We start from the raw sequence: 9,665 nt of genomic DNA, 5'->3' as shown, positions 1-9,665 counted from the left end.
ACCCTCCTCGGTAGGCAAGCTTGCTCTTTTTCTCCTGTGCGCCGGAAAAGCAGGCTGCAGCTTGCAGAGAAATGGTTCCTCTCCTTTGACTAGTTTCTCTTCCTCCTCTTTTCACTTCAGCTTTTCTTCGCACCTCCCTCTGCTAGGAAGTGGCACAAATAGTGAAGGGGAGGAGAAATGTAGACCCCACCTTCTTATGAAGAAAGCCAGCCAGCCTCTGAGTGGGGTTTTTTGGGGAGGGGGCTTTCTCAGGAGGTGGGGAGGTTTGATTTAATTGCTTGCATTTCCATATGCATTTCCTGAAGGAGCGTCTCCACCCCCATCGTCCATCCCGGACACTGAGATCCTGAACCGAGGGCCTTCTGGCCGTTCCGTCATTGCGAGAAGTGAGGTTGCAGGGAACCAGGCAGAGGGCCTTCTCGGTAGTGGCGCCTGCCCTGTGGACCACCCTCCCTTCAGATGTGGAGGAAATAAGCAGCTATCTTCTCTTTAAAAGACATATGAAGGCAGCCCTGTTCAGGGAAGTTTTTAATATTTAATGCTGTATTGTTTTTAACACTCGATTGGAAACCGCCCAGAGTGGCTGGGGAAACTCAGCCAGATGGGCGGGATATAAATAATAAATTGTTATTATTATTATGATTCCCTCGGCCGCTTCAAAAGCTTGGCTGGGGGCTGGTTCCCCACCAGCCAGTATCCAAACGGGGGTGGAGAAGCTTCTTCCCCAAATATAGGCAAAGCATCCTCTTCCCCTCCCCCCCCCATTCTGTTTTCGTGCCTGAGCTAAGCTGCCCCCTGCTGGATCCCGGTTGATCCTCCTGCCCCTGAGAAAGGCTATTTATTGGCACTGCAAAGCTCCAATTTGGGGAGAGGGGGGAGGGAGGCAAGGCTCTATTCTGGCAGGGACCCAGGCGTCCTGCCAGAGCAAGAGGGAAGCTGCCCTCTCCCCCCCCCCTCCTCCTATTGGCCACCCTTCACGTGACTGGCTCCCCGCCTGCCGCAACTGTTTTCCGGGGCGGGTACACGTGACAATTCCTCTCCGCTGACGTCAGTCACATGACGAGTCGCTTCGCCGCCGTGGCCTCCTGATCCTTCCGCACCTCATTTTTTTAAAATAAAAATAAAAACAAAACCCTCCGGTTTTACATCGCCGGCTTCGGCTGCCCGAGCCTTCGGCCGCTCCGCTTCCCACCCCCCTCGACGCGCCCCCTTCCTCGGAGAGAGAGGAGGAGCGGCGCCCCCCGCGGACTACTTTGTTTTGGTGTCAACACGGCACGCCAGCTGCGCTTGCGCCGGTGGCGTTCGTGAATCCCATTTGACGTAACGCTTAGACGCCACACCGGGGGCCGCGAGGGAGGTTTATCCAACGGGGCCGGCCCCTGGGCGGCGACGGGACCTCACAGCCGGGCGGCTGCGGGGCTGGGAAAGGCCGGCGGGGCTTGAAGCGCCCGCCGCCTTCCGCTACGCCGCCAGCGCCGGCTGTTTCCCCCTCTCTGCCGCAAACTGCGCCACTTGCGTGAAAATGGCGCCCTCACAGCCACGCGACTAGCGCAGGGCGGGCTGTGACGGCGCCTCCTCGCTGCCGGAGGGGAAAAGCGGAGGCCGCACAGCCTCCCTCAGTAGTGGCGGCGGCGGCTTCTTCTCCTCCCCCTCCCCCCACCTTCTAACGGACGCTCGCGTGAGGAGCGGAGCCGCCAACGGCTTTCCGTATTCTCGCTCTCCGCTTGCGCCGCCTGCGCCGCCTCCGAGGGCCGCGCCTACGCCTCCGGCGCAGCGGTTGGCGGAAGCCTGGCTCGCCCCGCCCCGCGTATCCCTGCGAGCGCGAGAGAGAGCGAGAGGGGCGGCGGAGGCGTCTCCCCGCGCGCCTGCGCGAGAGTGCGCGAGTGTCTGTGTGTGGCGCGGCCCCGTCAGCTGGTCCGTCTCCGTCGCCTCCTCGCCCGGCCGCCTCAGCCGCCGCCGCCGCCGCCGCCATGAAGTTCGTCTACAAGGAGGAGCACCCGTTCGAGAAGCGCCGCTCGGAGGGCGAAAAGATCCGGAAGAAGTACCCGGACCGAGTCCCGGTGAGTCCGAGAGGAGCGCGCGAGGAGGAGGGAAGAGGAAAAAAGAGGGGAGCGAAGACCCCCCCCCCAATCCCGGCACAACGCCCCTTCCAGTATCCCTCCGCCCCAGAGAGATTATAATAATAATAATAATAATAATAATAATTTATTCTTTATACCCCGCCCATCTGGCTGGGTTTCCCCAGCCACTCCAATAAAACCCTAAAATACAATAACCTATTAAACATTAAAAGCTTCCCTAAACAGGGCTGCCTTCAGATGTCTTCTAAAAGTCAGGTAGTTGTTTATTTCCTTGACATCTGGTGGGAGGGAGTTCCACAGGGCAGGCGCCACCACCGAGAAGGCCCTGTGTCTGGTTCCCTGTAACTTGGCTTCTCGCAGGGAGGGAACCGCCAGAAGGCCCTCTGAGAGAGACCCCCTTCCTCGCTTTAATGCCCCCGCGCTCTCCACTTTCTCCCCCCTCTGATCCAAAAGGGGATTTCCAACCCCCACAAAAGCCTCCCTTTTGCTTCCCTTTTTTTTTGGCACCGCCCTCCAGTGTCTTACAAAGCGCTCCAGGCGGCTTACAAAACAAAGGTCCTCACGCTCCACCGGCTGGAGGGGGGGGGGGAAACGGACCTCCAAAGTCCTGTTTCCTCCCCCCGCCCACCAGCTGCTGCTTTTGTTGTTTTTTTGTGCTGCCACCATAGTGCATTAAACTTCCCCCAACGGCTTACAAAAAAATAGGAATAATAATATATGCACCGTTCATTAAAGGCTTCCAGGGCAAAGAGAAGCTACAGGGAGGGGAAACCCCCGCCCCTTGTTTTGTTCACGCAGGCGCCCCTCCCCACTTTGCAAAACAAGGACAGCTTTAAAATATGTAAAGATCGGGGCTCCTTTGGGAGGAAGGGCGGGATTTCGAGATAAGTCCTGCAGGCTGGAGAGCGGAGCAAAAGCACGACTTCCGCGCCTCCCTCAAAGTTTACTTGTGAGCAGACAAACAACAAGCGGAAGTGATCTCCTTGGTGCCGAGGGAGGGTAGTATTGGTGGGGAAGGGGGTGGCTTCTTCTCTGGAGTAAACAGGGATTGGGTTACCCTTGAAAATACGGAAAGGGACTTGGGGCATGTTGAAGGCCAGCGACGTCTGTCACAGGATGGAAAAGGTCCTGGAAGCGAACGCCGGCCGTGGCCCACCTGGTAGCTTCCAGATGTTGGGCTGCGGCTCCTGTTAGGCAGGCACCACGTTGGCAAAATGTGCTCACCTTGCCCTGTTGTTCTCGCTGCAGCAGCCTAACACGGCTACCCCGAGAAATTGGGACTTCCTCTTTAAACAGGCTTGTGGGTTTGCCCATGGATTCCCACTACTGTGAGCTGTGACTCCCAGGTAGCTGCAGCCGTGCGGTTCTGGTACTCCCAGCAGGCCCCACTTCTTGAAAAGAGTGCCTTTGCCTGCAGGCTTAAGATTTGCTCCCAAAGAGGATGGTCCCACTCGAGTTTGTGGGATTTAGGCTGGAGTAAATGTGCTCGCAGGGATGCGGGTGGCGCTGTGGGTTAAACCACAGAGCCTAGGACTTGCCGATCAGAAGGTCGGCGGTTCGAATCCCCGCCACGGGGTGAGCTCCCATTGTTCGGTCCCTGCTCCTGCCAACCTAGCAGTTCAAAAGCACGTCAAAGTGCAAGTAGATCAATAGGTACCACTCCGGCGGGAAGGTAAACGGTGTTTCCGTGCGCTGCTCTGGTTCGCCAGAAGTGGCTTAGTCCTGCTGGCCACATGACCCGGAAGCTGTACGCCGGCTCTCTCGGCCAATAAAGCGAGATGAGCGCCGCAACCCCAGAGTCGGCCACGACCAGACCTAATGGTCAGGGGTCCCTTTACCTTTAAATGTGCTCGCAGAATCCTTTTTCATACGCCACTTTTGCCAGACGTATGAAGCATTGCCATATGTACATGTTTTATGCGTACAGAGAACAGCCATGGGGAACAGAGGCAATAACACTGTGGCCAGAGAACGGGAGCTTTCCTTTCCTCCTCATTTTGATTTATGGCCTGCCCTAAATTCAGGAGACTCGAGACAGGTTGTATACTTCCTTTCTGCAGCTCTCTCCTTTATAATCGCCACCGATACGCTCGATAGAGTACGGTTGCGTTCAGGAACTGGAGGCAGAAGTGGGTCTTGAAGGAAGTGAGGGAGATGGCATCACAGATGAATTTTGGGAGGCGGTGCTTTGCTTTGTGGTGTCATCCCTCTCCCCCCCCCCCCCCTTCTTCTGGGTGGTTATGGTAGAAAACAGCCTTGCCACACAGTCAGATTGGCCTGCTCTGAGGCCCTTATCGCTTTGCCTGATGGTTTTGCAGAAATGAAAGCAGAGCTCCCCCCCCCCCCCGACGCACGATGCCTGAGAATCTCCCTCTCCATTTTGCAACCCTGTAACGGCACAGGAACCTTTCCAGGGGAACAAAATGGAACGTCCTGATTGCCTAATGTGGGCCAAGATGACGTAGTGGTTAGAGCAGGGGTCAGCAAACATTTTCAGCAGAGGGTCGGTCCTCTGTCCCTCAGACCATGTGGTGGGCCGGACTATATTTTTTTTGGGGGGGGGGGAATGAACCCACAGAGATGCATTTTAAATAAAAGCACACATTCTACTCATGTAAAAATACCAGGCAGGCCCTACAAATAAACCAGAGATGCATTTTACATTCTACTCATGTAAAAACATGCTGATTCCCGGACCGTCCGATTTAGAAGGCGATTGGGCTGGATCCGGCCCCCGGGCTTTAGGTTGGTGACCCCTGGGTTAGAGCGTTGGACTAGAACATGGGAGACCAGGGTTCAAATCCCCACTCAGCCATTAAGCTCCCTGGGTGATCTTGAGCCAGGCACTCTCCCTACCTCATAGGGTCGTTGTGGCACCAACCTCAAGCTCCTCAGAGAAAAGGGTTGGATACCAATGTAATGAGTATATAATGTGAGGGAGGGAGAAGCTAGAGGCCTTATTCCAGGCCCATGTTTTTCTAATGGGGGACCCTTAACATAGATCAGAGTGATGCTTGCCGACTGCTCTCCCCAAGCCGTTGCTGTCTGGGACATATCTATCTTGACTCTGTTGTTAATAAAAACAATATTTATATCCTCCCTCCCCAGCCGAAGCTGGGCTCAGAGCGGCTAACATGTTATCCCCATGTTGCCAATGTTGTTTATCCCACACAGCCTTTGCCAACCTAGTGCCCCTCCAGATGCTTTGGAGTGCAACTCCCACCAGAGGCTGATGGGACCTGTAGTCCAAAACAAACCTGGAGGGCTCCCGGTTGACGGAAGGTTTCCACGTGGCTTCTGGTATCTGAGTACTTGAACTCGTCCCTGACTAACATAGGGAAAAAACCCCAAACCAGCCTTACAAGCAAACGCGCAGTTGGAGCAACCTTAGGGCCTCATATGCAGGTTATGGAGGCTCTGGACTCTTTCCCAGGCTTCCTCGGCTGTGTTGCATGAAGGTTTTGACAAATGGAGAGCTTTTTGATTCCTCCACCCCGAAAAAGGTGGGTGATCTGTCAGACTTGGAATGAAGGATTCCACCTTCTCCTGGCCAAGGATCTCATCTTGCCTGGCTGACAAGGATTCATTCAGCAGGTGGTGATGCTTCCCTTCCCTGCCGCTGCCCCAGCCTGGGGATGCGTGACGGGGAGAGATACACCTGTTTAATTTCTGCCTGCCTGTTATTTGTTAAAAGCACAGGAGCTCGGCTACTGAAAGGAAAACTTGGCAATCTTTCGCAGAAGGCAGAAGGCTGCCTTAGCAGGTTGCTTGGGAGGAGGAGCACTGGGACTGCCATCCTGAGAAGTCCTAAAAATCTCTGGTGACATTTAATCATCTCATGGAGCCTCTTGCCTTCCCCTGTGTGCAAATGTTTAACTTTTCTTTCTTTCTTGCTCTTCTGGGAATAGTTGTGAATGAGGCTGTCCCGGCCGCCTCTCGGTTTGTTTGTTTGCTTTCCTTGCAACCTTTACACTTAGCCAGGCAGAGGAAATTCCTGGGCAGGATTCAGGACATATAAAAGGAAGCTAAACTTTGCAGCTCACCAACTTGAATGGCTTTAAAAGAGGATTAGGCAAATTCATGGCGCAGGAGAGGGCTGTTGACAGCTACTAGTTATGATGGCTATGCTTTACTTATACTGTTGGAGACAGGCAGCAGTGCTTCCGAATGCCAGCTGCTGGAAACCACAGGAGGGGAGAGGGCTCTTGTGTTCGAATCCTGCTTCCAGGTTTACCACAGTGAGAACAGGATCCTGGACTGAATGGGTCATTGGCCTGATCCAGCGGGTTCTTCCATACTAAATCTGACCTCTGCTTTGGACCGGTGTTCTGGGGCTCTGTCCTTCTGAAACAGTCCCCCATCTTCTCAAGGCCTCCCATGATTCATGCTGTCTCAGCCCTGCTGTGACCGGCTTTCCAGCTTCCCACTGTCACCAGCAAAAGCTTCTCTCAGCAGGCAGGCCGGCCGGCCTCGCCTCTTCCTCGAATAACTCGTCCGGTTGCTCAACCGTTCCTGTAATTAGGAAATGTTTTGGTGCTCCTGCGTGAACTCTTCCTCTCTGCCCTTCGCTGACCCAACCCCTGTTTCTCTCTCAACTTTGCAGGTTATTGTGGAAAAGGCGCCCAAGGCCCGGATAGGAGACCTGGACAAGAAGAAATACCTTGTCCCGTCAGACCTCACAGGTACGCACCCAGTTGGATGGCCCAGGGCCCAGCCTGAGGATTGGGAGTAGTGGGAAGGGGAGGGGGCAAGATGTCCGCACATTGGAGGGTCAAGTGAAGTGCTGGATGAAGCTGTCTGGGCAAGACCCATTGATTTTGGAGACCTAGGTTTGTGGCGCCTGATGAAACGGGTGTATCTCGTTGGCATGTCAAGATCTCGCCTCAATCTCTGTCGTTTTATTCTGCTCCTTCAGCTAACAGATCCGTTCTCCCCCTTTCTCTCCCCCAGTTGGGCAGTTCTACTTCCTGATCCGAAAAAGAATCCATCTCCGAGCAGAGGATGCCCTCTTCTTCTTCGTCAACAATGTCATCCCCCCAACCAGCGCCACTATGGGGCAGCTCTACCAGGTGGGTGTGCCTTATGTCTGCTGCTCAGGTTTTTGTTGTTGTTTGTTTAAGAAAATGTGCATCGCTTGAGAAGTGACTCTCTGCAACAGTCTTTGAAAATCTCAATTAATGGGTAACAAACAGGTTGGAAAAGAACAAACTAGGGGAATTAAAAGACAGGGGTTGAACCAGCTGCAGCATTCAGAAGGGAAAAGGTGGGGCAAAGGCATTGCCACACCACCCCTGCCGAAACCAAAGCGTGGAGCAAATTTGTATTACCATGTGTGGGAGTGGAGAGGTAGCGGTGAATTAGGGTTGAATTACCTGCTGGCGACCTTTAGTCCACTGAGCCTGGTATCTGTTTCTTATGTGGACTACAACTCCCATCAGTCCCAGACTGGACTGGTGGGAGTTGTTGTTATATTCTTCTCCACCCATCATGAAAGCAACTGCAGACCAAAGAAGAGGGTGGGTCATTAAAACTGCAAGTGGTGGTATTCAATGCCAGTCTTGTTGTGAGTAGACCCATTAAAGGTTAATTAAAGCCCATTCAATTCAATTCACTGCTAGCATTGAACACCACCCTGCACCTGAGCTGTCAAAGGCCAGGGCAAAGAGGGGTGTTTTCAGCATGTGTTGCAAGCTGCACAGTGAAGGTGCCTGGCACATCTCTCTGGGGAGGGATTCCCCTCCTCTGGAGCTGCCACAGACCAGGCTCCCTCCTGGGCCGCCACCCCCTGAACTTCTCAGGGCAGTGGAACTACCAAATGCTTGGGAAGTAAATAATAATAATAATAATAATAATAATAATAATAATAATAATAATAATATAATTTATATCCCGCCCATCTTGCTGGGTTCCCCCAGCCACTCTGGGTGGCTTACAACATATATAAAAACACAGCAAGGCATCAAGCGTTAAAAAACGAAATATCCTATATGAGCAACAAATAGAAACCAATAATAACAGCATAGTAAAGGTAAAGGGACCCCTAACCATTAGGTCCAGTCGTGGCTGACTTTGGGGTTGCGGTGCTCATCTCGCTTTACTGGCCAAGGGAGCCTGCATCCAGCTTCTGGGTCATGTGGCCAGCAGGACTAAGCCGCTTCTGGCGAACCAGAGCAGTGCACGGAAACGCCATTTACCTTCCCACCGGAGTGGTACCTATTTATCTACTTGCACTTTGACGTGCTTTCGAACTGCTAGGTTGGCAGGAGCAGGGACCGAGCAACGGGAGCTCACACTGTCACGGGGATTTGAACCGCTGACCTTCATGATCGGCAAGCCCTAGGCTCTGTGGTTTAACCGACGGTGCCACCCGCATCCCAATAACAACATAATAACAATATTAATAAGGTGATAGAGACACCATGTGGTGCATTTTCACCAGCAACATCAAGAATGTAGTTTAGTCTGGAACCTGTGACTTGAGATTGTGTTCTAGGAGGGTAGACTTGACTCTTGTCTTGTGCTGGAACCGCGGTTTCCACCAACTGGAACTGGATGCAGAAGTCATACACTTAGAATTAAATATAATGGTGTTTCTTTGTAACTGCTGAAAGAGTACCAGGAGGAGGACAATGCAAAGTATAGGGCTCTGGCTGGTCTACTCTGAACGGGCAGAAAGGCTTCGGATTTGAACCTTGGCACCCTTGTCCCTGGGCTCTGCCTGTTTATACCCCTGCCCGAATTATGCCTTGACTCCGGTCTTTTCTTTTCCGCCCCCCTTTCCAGGAACATCACGAGGAGGACTTCTTCCTGTACATTGCCTACAGCGATGAGAGCGTCTATGGCAGCATGTAGGGCGTGCCCACACCTGCTGCCACCAGGGGGCGTGTGCTCCTGAAGGGACCTGCACTTTTTGTTGTTGTTTGTTGTTGATTTTATGTTAAAGAGCCTTTTTGTCCCAGGGAAGGGGAGGGTCTTTCTTTCTTTCTTTCCTTCCTTCCTTCCTTCCTTCCTTCCTTCCTTCCTTCCTTCTTTCTCTCCCATCCTTTAAACCTCCTTCCCTTATGCCTAATCACACTTCCTCCTCCCGTTCCCCTCCCCTCGCTCTGGGCTTTCTTTGAGGTGGTTGTGGCTAAAATAAAATACCTCTTTTTCTTTTGGTGGTTCCCGCCCCCTTATCTCCCTCCCATATACCATTTCCCCCCTTTTTCTCTCTCTTCCCCACCCCAATTTTTTTTTTAAGGGGTAAGAGGCCTCAAATACTGAACAGGAAAAAAAATTTCCTCCCCCATTTCAGTCTTGCATCTTCACTACCGCGCCCTGAGTTTGCTCCTATCAGGGCTGTGCTCCGCCTGGCAGTTTCTGTAACCAGAGGGGATGGGGAATGCTAATTAAAAATATATATATAAAGAGAAATTTTGAGCCTCTAGAGATTTTCTGCGTGATTGTACCGATTGAGGAAAAGTTATCGGCGTCCTGGTGTTAATCGGGAATTTCGGAATTTAAAATTGCAAATACTTGGGGGGTGAACTTGTAGCAGGGGGGTTAAGCTGTTGGCAGGGGTTTGGGGTCTGGTTGCAAAGTGGT

The 9,665-nt window shown here is 52.9% G+C and overlaps 1 protein-coding gene across 1 annotated transcript; it reads left to right on the top strand.

Moving 5' to 3' along the window:
• Nucleotides 1–1,055: 1,055 nt before the first annotated feature.
• Nucleotides 1,056–9,494, top strand: GABARAP (GABA type A receptor-associated protein). Its single transcript, XM_083707262.1, has 4 exons — nucleotides 1,056–2,060; nucleotides 6,685–6,763; nucleotides 7,032–7,150; nucleotides 8,865–9,494. Exons 1-4 carry the CDS (start codon nucleotides 1,971–1,973, stop codon nucleotides 8,931–8,933), a joined length of 357 nt encoding a protein of 118 aa, XP_083563388.1. The 5' UTR covers nucleotides 1,056–1,970; the 3' UTR covers nucleotides 8,934–9,494.
• The last annotated feature ends 171 nt before the right edge of the window (nucleotides 9,495–9,665 follow it).

Source organism: Podarcis gaigeae, assembly GCF_964106915.1.
Source record: "Podarcis gaigeae genome assembly, chromosome: 13".
In the NCBI taxonomy this organism is placed as follows: Eukaryota; Metazoa; Chordata; class Lepidosauria; order Squamata; family Lacertidae; genus Podarcis; species Podarcis gaigeae.
Note: the sequence above shows the minus strand (reverse complement) of the source record. Positions and strands in the feature narration are given on the sequence as shown.